Genomic DNA, 17,140 nt, shown 5'->3' with positions numbered 1-17,140 from the left:
TAGGCCTTCATTAAACAGAACAGTGTAACTTTGCCCTTCCTAACCGGTCTGTACATCTGTCCCCCAGTGGTATCTATATTCTTTCTACCTACCCGTTAAAATAGGAGCAGTTTCTATGCCAGACACACATGCTGAGTGGAGTTTGCCATCTCCCATCCTGCCTTTTCCAGGGACTGGGTGTTGTTGGTCTTCTCCAGCCGCACAGCTTGAGACTAGGTTTGTCATTTATGTTTCTTCATGATATCTTGCAAGCAAAGCACTGGGCACTAGTGACAGAACAGCACACAGCGTGTGTCGAATTATCCAGCATTTCAAATCTAAGCAGTGACTTCACTTTGTAGAAACTTAATTATCATGCATTCTGCTAGTGCTTATCTTCTATCATACACTCTTCTGCTGGTTAATAACTTTGTTAAGCACACCCACGAGCTTCAGGCATAGTGTTTCATTCTCTCTGTGTATTTTGAAGTGCCGTATTTGGCCGCTTCCACGTATGCATGTGCTAACCTGTATAGCGCAAGTGTCCTGCACAGACTCTCATTAGCTGGACTGCAAACATCTGGTTTGTTAGTGTCCTAGTTTCAGCTGGGGTAGAGTTAGTTTTCTTCCTAGTAGCTGGTATAGTGCTGTGTTTTGGATTTAGTATGAGAATAATGTTGATAACACACTGATGTTTTAGTTGTAGCTAGTAGCATTTTTACAGCAAGGATGCTACACGCCATATCGCTTTCTGCCAGCATGTGCGTACCTTGCACAGGAGGGAGATCTGTAGATACACTTCATGGTGTTCTCTGAGTGTTTTAAGGATAGGCCCTGAGGAGCTCGCAGGTTGGAGAGGAGAATGGCCGGACGTGCATGTTCACCGTGACTTGGTTCACCACTGAGCTGTGTCTTTAGAAGAGGCTTGCTTAGAAAAGGTGCTGGGTTGATGAGTGAAAGGAGCTCCTGGGGCATCCAAAAAAAACCCAGGAGGAAAACACTGTGTGATACAATGCAGAAGGACCAGTAAAGCTAGGGGCGTTTGTGTGATGGGAGAGGAGGGAGCAGGATGATCATGAACTTTTCTCAGAAAGCTAGAAAAGGCAGAATATCCTTAGGTATATTTTTGCCCCGTGGCTCAGCTTCTGTTGGAGGTGTGATTTCTCTGGAATCGATTATTGTGATTTAATCTCTCTGTGCAGAGTGCATTTCCACACTTGTATGTGGCCAAATCGACGTGAATATGCACAGTCCAAAGCCTGCCCATGCAGAAGTGCTACTAGCTACCAGCATAACAGTGGTAGTGGGGCTAGGATGCTGTTACAGGTAAAGGGGGACAGCTTTTACACAAGCCCGGTGGAGGTGGTAGCATGATGGTGTGCGGCACGGTGACATCTTTCTCCTAAAACTTCTGCAGACAGTGAAGGTGAAGATTAGTTGAGTGACTGGGTTTCTGCTGTGTGGCATGCCTGTGAGTGCAGCAGAAAGGCATTTAATGTTCCTCGCCTAATTGGGACCATGTGACTCGGGTGTCTGGTAATGAGAGAGGGCTTTTCACCCATAGGACCCTCTCTGAAGCTAGTCTAAATTAATAGAGTCCTGGCAATAGTTGTGTTTGTGCATCTGAATTTCTAGCTTGCTTTGTAATGAACTATGTCAGATAAGAATCCGCCTGCTATATAAATATGGGTGATTACGGTGCGTCAGGTAATTTAGTTATTTGGCATGATCGATCGGGCTGTCGGAAAAGGAGCGGCCTCCACTTACGTGGTGATGAAGCGTTCTCCAAAAAGTGCGGAAGGCTGTCAGCTTGCTAATGAGACTGCTGCGGCTGCCCGCCCCGCGCATCGAAGGCTTTTCTGAGAGGAGGGGAAAAGCTGGTGTTAGACACGCAGCAGCACAGATACAAGTGGGAAGACAGGGAGTGGGTGAGAGAGCTATTACAGGGAGGGAAGGTACACTCAGAGTTGATTAGCCTGGTTAATTTGGCCGTGTAGCACTGATGAACTTAATGTCACTCTACCTTGCTTGGATGTAGCAGCCGGGGTTCCCTGGTTTCTATAGGCTTTCCGTGGATATAAACTTCCCAGCGTGCCTGGGTCGCGAGGACTGGCTGCTGACCTGCCCCCTTGCCCGCTGAAGTCTCCGAGAAGCCACCCACATGATTTCGTGCTTGTTAGAGGCCCCTCGATGGATATGCTTAGTCTCCAGAACTGGCTTATTCGCTGCATGTGGGAAACGGGCAAACTTTCCAGAAAACCCATAGAGACAGGTTATTTTCCATAGTGACCCACCCTGCTAAGTGAGATGCTGTTAAACGTTGTGTGTGTTTCTGTGCTGTTTGGGCAATATTTCCTTTTTCTTATAACTTATCCAGGACAAAGAAAATTTTAAATTTGTGCTTAATTATGACCTGAAGCATCAATCAGAGAGCAGGAGCCTGAATTCTGCCACGTGGTTATTTGCTGCTGAGGAAGTGGTGTCAATGGTGTTTTAGGGAGGTGAGAGAGGTTTGTATTTTTGCCTTGGTGAAAATAATGTGCCTGAGCCTATCTAGGGCTGAAAACCACAAAGAATACCAAGGACTTGAGCTGCCTCACAAAGTCAGTGTTTGGAAAGCCAGCCCTCTCCTCCCGTCTGGAGTTGACCTCTGCATGCTTCTCTCGTACGACGCAAAGCGCCTGGCTCTTCACTGTGGTTTTACCTCAAGACAGTTCTTGCTCATTAATTGCTTCAAGGTAAAAGCAAAAAGAGCCTTCCTCTCCTCCCACACCTAATTTATCCCTTTTAGTGGTGAACAAAATATCAGCCATGCACCTGCTCCTCAAGTAGCTTTTGCCCACTGCATGCGATGGAGCAAAGTACCTGCTTCCTCAGTTTGCTTCCTGCGTCCCAAAAAATGTTTTGCACTTTGTAAATGGGAATGCGGTGAGCAGTACAACATCAGCCACTGTGTGGTTGTATGGATTTACCAGCTTTCTGGTAAAGCTCTGCCCTGTGGTCCCTTGCTCTGAGATTTGGAGGGGGGTGAACTTTGCATCCAGGGTACTGCGGAACGTAAAAGGATTTGCTCGTAAGCTGGGTATTTCTTTGTGCGGAGAAGTGCTTGTGTGCAGCCTAGAAGAATAAATAAAACAATATGGCTGGTTTATTACCAGAAAACAACACTAAATAATAAATTTAAGAACTAAAAGCTCTATATGTAAAGTAGATTTTGCAATGCATTATGCAAAAAGCAAGAAGACACCAGAGAAGGAAACCCCTACAAAAAGGCAGGCTGGGAAGATGGATGATCTTGCGGACAGGACAATTAGATGCGGAGTGAATCCCAAGCTAGCGCAGCTTCTAGGGTGATCTTGGGCAAGTTGTTTCTCCATACCTCCATTGCCTGCTCTCTGAAAACTGGATATGATTTTACTGTCTTAAGGATTTCATCGGAATAAATGAATGTTCATGAACCACTCGGTTCATAACCAGCTGAGGAGCATGACAGACCTTGAGCGGCTGCCTTTCGCAGAGGGCAAAGCAGGTACCTGGAAGCACTTGGAGGAGAGATTTCTGTAGCTTCTGCTTGCTGCAATACTGAGCATCTCCTGGAGCATGCTCTTGTCCCTGTGCCCCAGATGGGGAACAAAAAGCTGTAAGCCAGACTGTCAGTTCTTCACTTGTTGAAGCAGTTTGAGTTCACCTTTGCTTTGTAAAGAGGGAGAATGAGACACGGAGGTTGCATGATTTCCCCTGGGTGCTGGAGAGAGGCAATGTTCAAGCTGGGGGCAGGCCTAGGACATCTTGACTCTGGGTTTCTGCTCGCATTTCTGAATTATTGCCACCTGGGAGCCCAGACACAGAATCATACGATCATGTAGGTTGGAAGGGACCTCTGGAGGTCTCTGAACCTGGGGATTGTCCAGCCAAGTTTTGAGTATCTTTTGGCCTCCTATCACAAGGGCCAGCTTTGGCTCAGCAGGTAGTGGCCAGAGCTGCAGTTTGATGGCACTCCCCACCTCCACGTGCTTTTTCATTCTGCCAGTGCCGGAGCCCTGGAAGGTCTGGTTCCTGCCACTGCAGGATTTGGGGTTGCAGGTAGTCGACAGGAAGAACCCCCACTCAACCCTTCCAGTCCTCCTCTTCCTGCTCCCAGCCCGGATGTCCAGTGCACTTCTCCCAATTCTCCCTCCCTTCTTTTCCTCCTTTCCTTTCTGTGATGATGAGGCAACTCAACTTTCATCCTTGAGGGAACAGCACTCAATTTTGCCTCCACACCTGGGATAGCTAGCTCAACCATCTCTTTTGGGTATCGAATTCCTGTTCACCTGTCGTAAGCTCTCAAAAGCACCAGCAGAAGTGCAAACAGATGAGCATCTTGGGGTCTCGCCTGTTGGGGTTTATCAGCTGATGATGCTTCTTCTGGGTTTTCTTGCCATGAAACTTCAGAAGGGGGGATTGCTTCTGAGACAGATCTGATCATGAACTGCCTGCTGGGGCTCTGCAATCAGCAGCAAAGAGTTCATGCTGATTATAATGATCATTTTGGCAGCTGCAGCAGGCTTATCTATCTGTTTTATGCCTGGAGAGCCTGCAGGTCCTGGCACTGAGCAGCTCCATGGTGGGAGCACAGGTCGAGAGCTGGTGCATGCTGGAGTACCCTTGGTGAGAGATGTCATGGTTGCACAAGTGAGCGCCCTTCGCCCCCAAGAACTTGGGGTGGAAAGCAGCTCTCAAAGGATTTGTCCTCAAGTGCCACGTCTAAACCACCCCAAATACCTCTCTGATCCCTCTCTGCTTTCACAGTTAAGGTTGGTGGAGGATCTGCAAAGGAGAGGAAGTCAGAAAAGCTCTTGTAAGGTCCTGTGTTTTCTATTAGGTTGCATTTCTTCCCCCTAGCTTTATTCCCCATCCAGATGAGCTGTTGGGGCAATTTGCACATTCAGTGGGTCGTCGCCTTCTCTCTCCTTCCCCCAAGGATTTCTGAACTGCAGGAGATGTATTTGTGAAGACTGTAAGATGAAATGATGCTGTACTGGGAGCACTGGTCCTATGCTGTCAGGGCAGGAGGATGCCTGGCTGGAGAGAAGGTAGCAAGCATGGTGCAAAGCCAGCGTCCATGTTGTCTGGGACCTACTTCCAACGGAGCACACAAGCAGCAAAGGGAAGGAGTAGAAGAACAGGGAGAATGTACGTGATACTTCCCATAATATCAGTCAGCCACTGCCTTCTTCAGCACATGTGGTTTTCTGACTTTGCTGGAGCAAGCACATGAAGGGGCTCTTTCAGAGTGTTTGTCCAGGACCCTTCTACCCCGTGCATGTTTAGCTGTGGATGGGGAGCGTGGCTGGAAGCAAGTTTGGCTTTGCATGGAGCTGCAAATGTGGCGAATGTTTCTTGGTTTAGATAAAAGCTTCCTAAAGCCGGGGATGCAGTTTATCCCCTGAATTTACAGATTACAAGACCTTTTACCAGTTGTGTGTGTAGCAGCGTTGATCTTAGCCTAGGAGAATTTCTCTGTTCCTGTGAGCTCTCGAGATGGTACAAATCCCTGGTGATGATCCCTAAGGCTGTAGCATGTGAAGCATTTCAGAGTGAATTTTCCATCTGCTCCTTTTAAAGATCTGCTCTCAAAGCACACACCTAATAGATTTATTTTCCTTGTTCAACTGCTCCTATTCCCAAAGTGATCGGAGATTTGGGGTATAATCTTTTCCTTTGAGAGCATTAGGAAGTAGAAAGTTAGCATTGCTGAGGGGCTGTTTTGTGTTCGTTTCTTTTCCATTTCACCAGAAACCCTGTTCTAAAGGGGGGGAATATGCTGTGTTTTCTTTGTTTAGCAGAATTTTCTGCTTCTCCTTTAAAAAAAAAAAAAAGTGATTTTTTTTTCTTCTTTGATTTCATTTTTAGTGCTGCTGAAAAAGAGACTTGGCAATAGAAACTGTCTATTCAAGACGGGTCAGGTAAAGCACAGGAGCCACTAACACACACTCCCTGACATCCTTCGCTGTTCATCAGGAGGGAGCCTGCGTGACAGAGGTGGGTACAATGCTTCGTTCTCCATGAAGAGGGCCAGCACAGCAGAAAGTTTGTGGAGGTAACACAGCAGTAATAACACTGCAGACTCATCACTTGATGAGGAAAGAGAGTAAGGACGAGTATGGGTGCATACAGACAGAGTTTGGGAGCTCTAATTTAGCGGATGCGCAGGATCCCTGTAGATTTTCCTCCTGGAAAGTTCAGTGCAATCTGTGTCACCATATTCTGCCTAATGGTTATTTATTGCTGTGCTAAGCTCTGGAGGACCGTAAGTTTAAAATTTCCAGGCTCTGTTCACAAATATGCCGAGAAAGGAACAATATTTCCCTGATTTTATAGGGAGATGGACAAAAGGGGGTGTAAGCAGGGAGGAATAAGTGTGCTCAGGTGTTTGCAGAAGGACCTTGGTGACGGAACATTTGCAGAGTAATGACTCCATGAGCACCCACAGATCAGACCAGCCTGGTTCTTTCTACTAGAAGTGCAAAATGAGGGAGAACCTCAGGTATTCCCATAACTTCGCCGGCACGGGGAGTGCCTACTGTGGAGTCGAGGAAAGCTGGGAACGCAGCCTGGGATTTGAACTAAGATGTGACAATGTGCCCAAACAGCAATTTAGTCTTGCAGGCCCACTCCGTGGGAGAAGGAACTGCAGCGTGCAAACCTGTCGTGCCCGAGAAGTCGGTCAGATTGGCATTTGGGAAGAGGCTCTGGTAATTATTGAGCTTCTGATGCCTTAAGAGCTCTTCCTGCCTCTTTTTTTGTGTGTGTAATTAGGTCTATCAGGCAGCAACGTTGTGTTATAATGTCAACAAGAGTTTCTCAGTGTGGGGCTTGATCAGTTTAAAGTACTTGGGAGACAGAGGAATGAGTTGGCTGGAAAGCCCAGCGACTAACCTGTTTCTCCTCCTCCCAAACTTCTTTTTGGGAGCTATGGAAATAAGCAGCCTTTTCCCCCAGGGCTGCTTATTGCTCTTAAATAAAACAGTGAAGTCTCTTTTAGTAAAACAGTTCAGGTTTTTACTTTGCCTTTTTTTTTTTTTTTAAGTCCTAATAACAATGTGTTACAACCTCAGGCTCTATCGAGTTGATGAGGAATAAAGTCTTAGTAATGAAGAAGAGTCTGAGAGTGTGTCTAAAGTGCTTGCTTTATCGCCAGCACATATTTCATACTGACAGTCAATACTTTTAACTGATCCCAAGCCACGCGTGTTGCATTTCAAATCTCTCCCCAGCCTGCTCTGGTCTTTCCCGTGTGGTCTTTTCAAAGCTAGCGGCAGAGTTAGTTTGTCAGCTTCAAGTTTCTGAGCATACAGATTTTTTTAATTCACAGCCCATGTTTTTAGGTCAGGAGGATAAAGTTTGTTCTGTGTCGACTGAATGGAAGGACCAGAGGAGCCACTGGAAGGATTAGGTGGCAGAACAGCTGCAGAGGATCATGTGTGGGGCAATAGATTTAGCTTTTCAAGGACTCCAGTTGCCATTTTAGGGACTCCAGTTTGCTATTTCATCACTGTTTAGGGCTCATAAATGGGTAAAGCAGCTACAGCAGAAGAAGATTTAGATGCAGTCTGAGCTGATAACCTTTGTGACTGCCTTTACTGCCTGTGGGGCTGCAGTTTTCTCTGGCCAGACTGAAGGAGCACATCCACATGCCCCTTAGTTGTTTCTTGGCCACGTTTATGATCCCTTGTTTCTGTGTTATCTCAACACCTTGTAGGGTTTGACCTCACTTATCCCATGGCACCCCCAAACAAAAAAACCAGCACAGCTTGTTTTCCCACGTGTGCCTTGAAGTTAGGCTGTGTTTTAGATTCACTGGTGTTCTTGTGAGCATGTGCTCGGAAAAAGGGTAAATAGGGCAGCTCTCATCTGGCCAGCTGTTTGCAGAAAACTAGTAGCAATTCTAGGATCTTTGCAGTCCCTGTGAGACCAGGCTGAAATAGCAGGGACTCACTGACTGGTGCATGCATAGGACAGTGACAGCACAAGCTTCATTTCCTGGGGAGAGCTTAAAAAAGAGAAATAGACTTTAAAAGCTTTTATTTATTTTTGCCTTCAGTCGCCTGGTTTGTACACTGGTGCATGCTAAAACTCTTGTGTTGTGTAGCAGCGGTCCCAGAGGCACGATACAAGTGTGCTGCTATTGCCAGGGCACCCTGTGCCTGACTGACAGCCCCGCGCAGAAGTGCTGGGGATTTACATTCATCACCAGCCTCTCTCCCAGCCTAGGCAAACGCAAGTTGGTGCACAGAGAATAGTATTAAAATGCCCTGCCAGCAGAGCCGAAGCCTCCCCCATCTGCCCACAGCGACTGTGCTGCCAAGATCTGAGAGAGCTGATTTAGCCTTTTCCTGACTTTTTAGCCCTTTATCCTCGTGGCTTTCTGAGATTTACACCACTGCTGTTTGCCAGACAATGTTAGGAATTTTAAATCTGCCTTAATTTTAAGTGTCTGTACTGCTATGCAACTCCCGGTTGCGGGTCAGGTTGGGGGGGATCCCCATTTAATTGTGGGCCATTAATTTACCGACAACAAATGGCCTTGTAACAAAATAGGCCTAGGAATTGTACTTTGTTACTCTACTTGTTTCCCCTTTCATTATGATTTTTCCTGGTTAAAATCAAATCTTCCATTTATTTTTTTCTGACAAGTACTTGGGTACTACACTGAAAATTATTCCTGACTTCTCTCTGTTCCTTTAAGGTGAACTTCTGTTTTGCTTTGGCCCATTTCCAGATCACTGTTTTAGCTGAGATTTGCTTCCTTGCCTTCTTTCTGCTAATTCTCGATGAGATGAGATGGTCTATTAAATAGATTTAGTGAAAAATGACCGTCACCAGTGTAGATGACTTCCCTCTAATTAAAAACTGAAGCGGAAATGAATAAGCTTCTCCTGAGGCTGTGCAAGAGTCAACGCTGAGCCCAGCGCTATATTCATCATTGATGTGAGAAGTCCGGTATATGAAAGAATAAACCAGAAACTTAGGTACCTCGGAGGATGCTAATAAAAGGGAAGGGAGAGTTTCTAGTGGCAGCATATTCATCTGGCCTAGATTTAAATCTGTTGGCATAGACCAAAGACTCAGAGCTGAATTTTCCATGTCCTTGATTTTTATGCCCATGCTAGGTAGGCATTCAGTGCCGTAGCAGAGTTTTCCAAGCAAAAAGGCATATCTAAGCAAGCTGATACCGCTTGGGTGGTGCGGTACGCAACGGATCCTAACTTCGGCATCTTTGCTTTGATGTACAGTGTAGACTTTTCCAGTTTTGACCAGAAATTCCCTCTCATATGCAGCCAGCCAGCAGAGGTAATCGTAACCAACACAAGTATATTCCCTTTAAACTTTCTTTTGCAATGAATCAAAATTTTCCAGCAGGAAATGAAAGCAAAACACTTCGTCTAAAAATTCCTCATCAGCTCTAGTTGCTAGACCAGAACAATAGTGATTACACTCAGTTATGCAGTACAAATTTACAGCGCTGCTGTGTCCCAGGATCACAACACACCATTAAAAGGCTGGTAGAGAGAGCGGGTGTACATTAATATCTCCATTTTGTACATGAGGAGACAGGGGCTTGCAGATCTTAAGCAGCTTCTGCAAAGTTACACAGCCAGACAGTGGCAGAGGCAGAAATAGGAAACCAGATCCAGGGGCTGTGATTTTTCTGGTCTGGCCACTGAAGCAAGCAACCCTAATGAAAAGCAGAGTGCCCGGAGAAAGCCATGTGTCCGCATCTAATGAATCCCATCACTTTCTCAGGTTTACTGGTATTAACCCCAGAGGTGTTAGACATGTACGAAGGTTGCTCTTTTGCAGAAAGGACAGTTGCTTTTAAAAACTAGCAATGTCTTAGGTCACTAAGGGATCATTTTGTTTGCATTGTCTGAAGATATGATTGTTCTCTTGTAGGAATGGTAGAGCCATCAGCCGCACAGCAGCGATGAGAGAGACTGACATTCGTACGAGTCTCTTCTGGCTCCTTCTCCACAATGGCTGGTGCCTCTGCATATTCATTGGATGGTAATGCAGGATGTCGAGAGCAGTGGTAGAGTTTGGCTTGATCCCATTGTGTTTTTCTTCTGCCAGTTGAGACTTTGAATCACCATGACAACGGTGTGACACTTCCAGCAACAGTTGCCTGCAGACCAAGGGGGGGCTGGGGGTGGGTGAGAAGGTCAATGATTGAGTCTAACAGGATCAAAAGTTGGGCCTGCAGCAAAACAACTGTAGAAAAGCTGTCAGCACGACAAGAAGATGAAATTCCCCTTCTATTGGCTTCTCGTTAAGCAGGAACAATAACATTTTTTTTCGAGAGACTCGCTATAAAAACTCTTTTGGTTATGGCTACTGATCCAACGTGATTGGGCGCGCAGCGACTTTTGAACTCATGACTGGATATACGATGTTGCGGAATGGGGGAGTGGGGAATGGAGGCCAGCCGTGGATGTTGAGATGGTCCAGTCGGATCCGGCTCACCTGGCTTAGTTTCACCCTCTTCATTATCCTCGTCTTCTTTCCCCTCATTGCCCACTACTACCTAACCACCATCGATGACGCGGACGATGCCGGCAAGCGCATCTTTGGCCCTCGGACCGGCAATGAGCTGTGCGAGGTAAAGCATGTGCAAGACCTGTGCCGCATCCGTGAGTCGGTTAGCGAGGAGCTGCTCCAGCTGGAGGCCAAGCGGCAGGAGCTCAACAGCGAGATCGCCAAGCTCAACCTGAAGATCGAGGCCTGCAAAAAGAGCATTGAAAATGCCAAGCAGGACCTGCTGCAGTTGAAGAACGTCATCAGCCAGACCGAGCATTCCTACAAAGAGCTGATGGCTCAGAACCAGCCCAAGCTCTCCTTGCCCATCCGGCTGCTGCCAGACAAAGACGATGCAACCTTCCCCCTGCCAAAATCCAACCGTAACTGCAGGCTACACAACTGCTTTGACTACTCGCGCTGCCCGTTGACATCTGGCTTTCCAGTCTATGTCTACAACAGTGACGATTACCCTTTTGGTAGCTCCTTAGACCCTTTAATTAAACAAGCCTTTGAGGCGACTGTCAGAACTAATGTTTATGTTACTGAAAATGCAAATATTGCTTGTGTGTATATAATTTTAGTGGGGGAAATGCAAGAGCCCGTAATGCCAAAACCTACTGAACTAGAGCAACAGTTGCACTCTTTGCCATATTGGAGGACTGATGGACATAACCATCTCATCATCAATTTATCAAGGAAATCGGAAACTCAGAACTTCATTTACAACATCAGCACAGGGCGTGCCATGATTGCCCAGTCCACCTTTTACGATGTGCAGTATCGACCGGGGTTTGATATTGTGGTATCGCCTCTGGTCCATGCTATGTCTGAACCCAATTTCCTAGAAATCCCACCCCAGGTGCCAGTCAAGCGTAAATATCTGTTTAGTTTCCAGGGGGAGAAGATTGAGTCTCTCAGATCTAGCTTGCAAGAGGTTCGCTCTTTCGAAGAGGAAATAGAAGGCAATGCCCCAGCTGACTACGACGATCGGATCATTACCACCTTGAAGGCTGTTCAGGACAGCAAGTTGGATTTTGTTTTGGTGGAGTTCACGTGTAAGAACCAGCCTAAGGCGAGTCTGCCCACTGAGTGGGCTCTGTGTGGAGAAAGGGATGACAGACTAGAGCTACTGAAGCTATCTACTTTTGCACTGATAATCACCCCAGGGGACACCCATTTAGTGATCTCCGCCGGGTGTGCCATGAGACTCTTTGAGGCTCTGGAAGTTGGAGCCATCCCGGTGGTTCTCGGAGAGCAAGTTCAGCTACCCTATAATGATGTGATCCGGTGGAACGAGGCAGCCTTAATCATACCAAAGCCACGTATCACAGAAGTGCACTTTCTTCTGAGAAGCATTTCTGACAACGATCTCCTTGCCATGAGGAGGCAGGGCCGCTTCTTGTGGGAGACCTACTTCTCCACCTCTGACAACGTGTTCAGTACAGTCTTAGCTATCATAAGGACTCGAATCCAAATCCCGGCTGCTCCTATCCGAGAAGAAACCGCCGTGGAGATTCCCCACCGGTCTGGCAAAGCTGCTGGTACAGACCCCAATATGGCAGACAATGGTGACCTGGACTTGGGGCCTGTGGAAACAGAACCACCCTATGCATCTCCCAAATATCTCCGCAATTTCACCCTCACTGCAATGGACATCTACAGGAATTGGAATTCTGCTCCAGGGCCTTTCCACCTCTTCCCCTACACTCCCTTTGACCCTGTTTTACCGTCAGAAGCAAAATTTTTGGGGTCTGGGACTGGATTTCGACCAATTGGTGGAGGAGCAGGTGGCTCCGGGAAGGAGTTCCAGGCTGCTTTGGGTGGCAACGTCCCCCGGGAGCAGTTCACGGTAGTGATGTTGACTTATGAGCGGGAGGAAGTGTTGATGAACTCCCTAGAAAGGCTCAATGGTCTCCCATACTTAAATAAAGTTGTGGTTGTGTGGAACTCTCCCAAGCTTCCCTCTGAGGATCTCTTGTGGCCAGACATTGGTGTCCCAATCATGGTAAGAAAGATGTAGCTACTATGGTCTTGTTTCATGGTGGGGTTTATGCATTAAAGTTGGCTGTAGCTCTTCTGTAGCATGTCAGCTCAGCTTAAGTCATCTAGGACAGCATTCATCTCCTGTGGTTGTAGATGTCTGTACCTGATCTGGATGCTTTATCAGCGGAGAAAAACAGGGAGATTACAGGTATGACTCATCTGACCCATTTTAGGTGTTTGCATGAGTATGCCATGGCTGGTGCTCTAGAAACGTTTGTTTCTCTCCACCAGCTTTGAAGGGAGGCTGATGTTCAGAGGTGGATGGCTGTGCTCTGTGGGTGTGTGAACTTAGGCGAGGTGAATTGCTGTCATGAGAGAATTCGTTCGGTGGCCTTTGGGTTACGAAATACAGGTGCTGTTATGCAGGAGAGCCTGAATTGTAAAAATATGGGATCTTTAGAGGTGCCAGGTGTTTAGCACTCACGAAACAGTAATTGCTTGTATGGAGCCTAATATCAATCTCAAGGCTTAAAGCTGGAGATTCTCGCTTATCGAAAATCTTAGCTTAGGCTCTTTAAGTGTCACACTGTGAGGATAGTTGGCACCTTATAAATACCTAAGTAGTGACTGTTTCTGCACTTTACCAGATAAATCTTTTATAAAAACAAAAGAGGGACCCACTGAAGCCATGCCTACTGCAAGGGCCTTAAGAGGCATTTAGCACTGTATATTGCAAAGGATGGCAGAGAAGAAAACAGGGGAAAACATAAGCCAAGGCCAATGTGACTATGACAGCTTCCACGCTCCAAAGGTTGTAACTGAGTTTTGCTTAGGTTTGGGTTGATTTTATTTTTCTCCAGCTAAACTGAAGAAGCGACACCTTCAAAAACCGACGACGTTCCTTTTCATGCCCAGCTACTTGCTTGCATCTTGGCAGTATTGCTTGTAAGGAGTTAATTCTCCCTAAACTATTACTTACGTATGCATTTATTTATTTTAGGACTTTTCTGTCATCCCAGCATAACTTTCTGCACTGGCCATTGTTAACAATCAATATTAAATCTAAATCTCCACGTGCTCTCGTAAAAAGAGCATGGGCATAGAGCCACTAACAAGAAGCAACGCTGTGTTGTCTGAATCTGGTCGTGTTTAGAGGACAAATAGAAGGATGATGCCTTACAAATTAGGGAAGGGAAAATAAAAGAGGGAGATGGTACTTATGTATGCAAACTGCGTGTGGTTTATGTGACAGGATGCTACTAAGCTTAATAGCCAAAGTGAGCTTTATGCTTCATGCAAAGAGATTCATTGATTTAATATTTCGTTTTATTATTATTGTGATGAATAAATCTTTCTGCTCACATTTAAAAACCCTTATGGTCCAGGGACAATAAGGAGAGAAAATTGCTTGGATAATTGCAAAATAATCTTTCACATTAGTCCTGTTGAATGCCTGAATTCTGCAAAATCTTTGCATTGTGTCTGCTGAAAAACTGTGTACTCCTTCAGAGCTGAAGAGTGGGGATTGTTCTCCTTGGAGTTACTAATGGGTGTTATCTGTGAAAGAAAAATATGTTTCTGATGATTGACGTTAATGCCTTTTTTTTTTTTCACTCTGCTCTCATCTGCACATCTGTTGTGTTGGAGGCCCGCTGGCTTTTTTGGGGACTTTGACACGCACGAGTTGCTGCGTGTCGCCTTCGAGCCACACACTGGGGTTTGTGTGCTGCGGGGGACGTTTGGTACCGCTCGGTTCAGGAGGAGGAAGTTGTCTCCTGTCTGTTTTGGGATGTCGGATGGTTAACAGCGTGCTTGTGGCCAAGTGCCAGGGAACGGCTGGAGCACAGCGAGCTTCTGCCAGGGTCCTTTTCCGAAGGACCTATGATTCCAAGAGGGATCATAGGAGGCTTAACTCATTGCAGCCTCCAGGCATCCCACCGAAGTGCTTGTTGCTAAGTCCACATCCAGACTGGGAGTTTAAATCACATTGGGAGTCTGTAGTATTCACCTATATGGATGGTTTAGTGCAGTAATGATAGAAAAACTTACCTGGGCTTCATCAAACAGTGACAGATCCTAAGACCCACTGTGGAAAAGGGCAACAAGAACTTGGAGAGTAGAGATGAGGCTCCATTTGAGCCTTGGTGGCTGAGATGTGGGATGTGGTAGCCAAGGGAAGAGGCAGGTGGTTATGTGGGGTTGGCAAGAAATACAAGCCCTTACGACTGCTGATGTCGAAAGAAACTGCAGAGCTGTAAATCTGATTTCCTTACGGGGAAAAAAGTGTCTTTTGATGGGGAATATCCAATTCTCTCAGATCTTGAAGCAGTGCTCTATCTCTATGTAACAAATACCTTCCCAGTAACGTTGAGGTGCAAGGAATTGCCCTGCGATCAAGTCCCAAAGCACAGAGCTATGCAGAGGAAACTTGGGGGGAAGAGAAGCGGACGGGGGTGGATTTGGGTGACCCCCTTGCGCTTGAAGTGGGTCCAGGCACCATCTGACTGCAAGGAGCAGCACAACAGCAGCACGTGTGCGTCGGCATGATCCGTGATCAAAGCACCCAAAGCCAGAAGGTTATTGAGGTAAATCGCAGCCTAATGAGACAAAGCAACGTGTATAGCATGTTCTGGGCTGAAAGAGCCCTTGGAAGCATAATGTAGTCCTAAGTCCCACCAGCAGTGCCTTGGTGGGACTTAAGACTATGCTTTAGCTGTGTGGCTTTGTGCTAGCAGAATACCCAAAAGAGAATTGGGTTTCCTCATTTAGCCTTACTGCATGGGAAGTTAGTTCATTGATCGTTTCCTTTAAACTTTGTTTGCAAACTTGTGCTGCCTGGTTGTGATTTGGTCTTCCAAAGCAGGTTATGTGGTTTCTTTTCCCTGGTGGACTTGGAGTTAATCAAGAGCAAAGCTTGAAGCTGTGTTGGATCTTTGAATCTTTCGTGGATAATGAGATAAACAGGGCTACAGAATGTATTTGATTTTTTTAAAATTTTACTTAGATACAGAGTTCTTGTGACGGCATAATTTACTAAAAAGTCAGTAAGATTCCTTAGCTGCACAGGAGTGTCTGATAAAATATTCTGGCCCTGTACTGAGCCTGAAGTGACTAGGTGCAAATATAATTTAATGTAAAGTTGTATGTGTGGTCATTCAAGGTTGCCCCTGGAACAGATGTTGGTAGATTACCCTCTAATTTAAAGTGCCTTTGTGCTGGAGTTGAGCTGTGAAAATTGTTCCCATCTCATGTTAAATAGTACTGCAGCAAAAAAAAAAGAGGCTGTAGGTGAGAAGTCTTGTTTGTGCAGGCTTAAAAACTTACAAACACTTGCAGAAAGCATGTCTAGCACTGCATTAGGAGAACTTCCTCAGACAGAAGAACCTGGAGAGGGTGACCCTACCAGCGCCCCAGCAGCATTGCAACCACTGCTTAACTTCTGAGCGCCTCACTGCAGCATTTACACAGTGTTGATGCATCCTTCAAGATGTCTGTGGCATCTGGCAAAGTCACAATATATTAAAGGAATTAAAAACTGCCCGGACCACCGATCCCCGCCAGCAGTTGAGCTCTGCTCCCTTGTAGCCAGGGTGAGAGCCCTCCTCTACACAGCGTTGCTGCAGTTGCTGAAGTCCCTGGCATGGTGCTGCTCGCACCTCACCAGCAAGTGCTGCTGTTATTTCCATGCTTATGGGGAAGAAAAGGGGAAAGGAATTTGGATTAAATCCCTGCTCTGAACAGGTGGGAAGACTGCAGTAGGGTTTGAGTGAGGTGGCGATACTTGGCTGCTGCTTCTGCACTGCCCCTGCATGCACATTCCAATCTTAGAAAGATTTTTGGTGGCAGAATAAAGGAGGAGTCATTAAGGAGATCTGGCTTGATCTTGGGATAGAGACTTCCAGCTTCCCCTTTCAGCATCTCCGCGCTCAGGATTTCTAAATAGCGTACAGGTAATGACAGGAGAAACCTCACTCTTTGCTTTGCAATTCCTTGACAGCATTTTCATCCACATGAATAAAAGCGAAGGGAAACAAATGAAACAAAACACTCAGGCAACCACACATCCAGCCCACGCAAATGGTAATAAGATGCACCCAAGAAGATTCAGATCCTGCTGTGCTTTGCGGTGTGCTCGGCACCGATGTGCTGCTGCTTTCTGGTTGCTGTAGGGCACTTGCTTGCAACTCGTCGGCAAACTTGCAGCATAGATGCAAGTCCAGATGCTTAATAAACCCTGTACGTGGTTTTAGCAGCTCTTCAAATCCTCCAGAGCTGGTTCACCATCCATCTCCCATGCAGCTCTGAGCAGGACGTGGACTGGGGCAGGGGGACAGGATTCATTTTCCCTGTTTCTGCTCTGGTTTTAATCCTAAAAACCTAGAAGAATGAGTTGAGCTTGAACAGCCAGAGTTACCTGAAGAGTTTGTTTTAATACATTTAATATGTATTTCAGAGGACTGCCAGTGCTGCATATGCCCTCTCTTCAGTGGGGAAAGCACAAAGCCCCGAGCAGCGAGGTGATTAAGCTCCGGAGCAGCTTGCACTCAAAACAGCCTCAGATCCTCTAATGCAGCAATTAAATTATCCATTTCCCTTTCAGAAACTTCCTTAAAGCCCC

General features: G+C 46.4%; 1 protein-coding gene across 4 annotated transcripts in view; it reads left to right on the top strand.

Annotated features, from left to right (window-relative positions):
• EXTL3 (exostosin-like glycosyltransferase 3) overlaps window positions 1-17,140 on the top strand; it is a 114,472-nt gene that overhangs the window by 71,641 nt on the left and 25,691 nt on the right. For 3 of the 4 annotated variants that reach the window (XM_009319717.1, XM_009319716.1, XM_009319719.1), the window contains 2 exons: window positions 5,875-6,003; window positions 9,919-12,544. In XM_009319717.1, the coding sequence (XP_009317992.1) occupies window positions 10,397-12,544 (2,148 nt within the window). In that variant the 5' untranslated portion in view covers window positions 5,875-6,003; window positions 9,919-10,396. Of the gene's footprint in view, window positions 1-5,874; window positions 6,004-6,643; window positions 6,717-9,918; window positions 12,545-17,140 lie in introns of those variants that run through there. The other variant, XM_009319718.1, reaches the window with a different exon arrangement.

This window comes from Pygoscelis adeliae, unplaced genomic scaffold (genome assembly GCF_000699105.1).
Source record: "Pygoscelis adeliae isolate BGI_AS28 unplaced genomic scaffold, ASM69910v1 Scaffold121, whole genome shotgun sequence".
NCBI classification, from domain to species: Eukaryota; Metazoa; Chordata; class Aves; order Sphenisciformes; family Spheniscidae; genus Pygoscelis; species Pygoscelis adeliae.
Note: the sequence above shows the minus strand (reverse complement) of the source record. Positions and strands in the feature narration are given on the sequence as shown.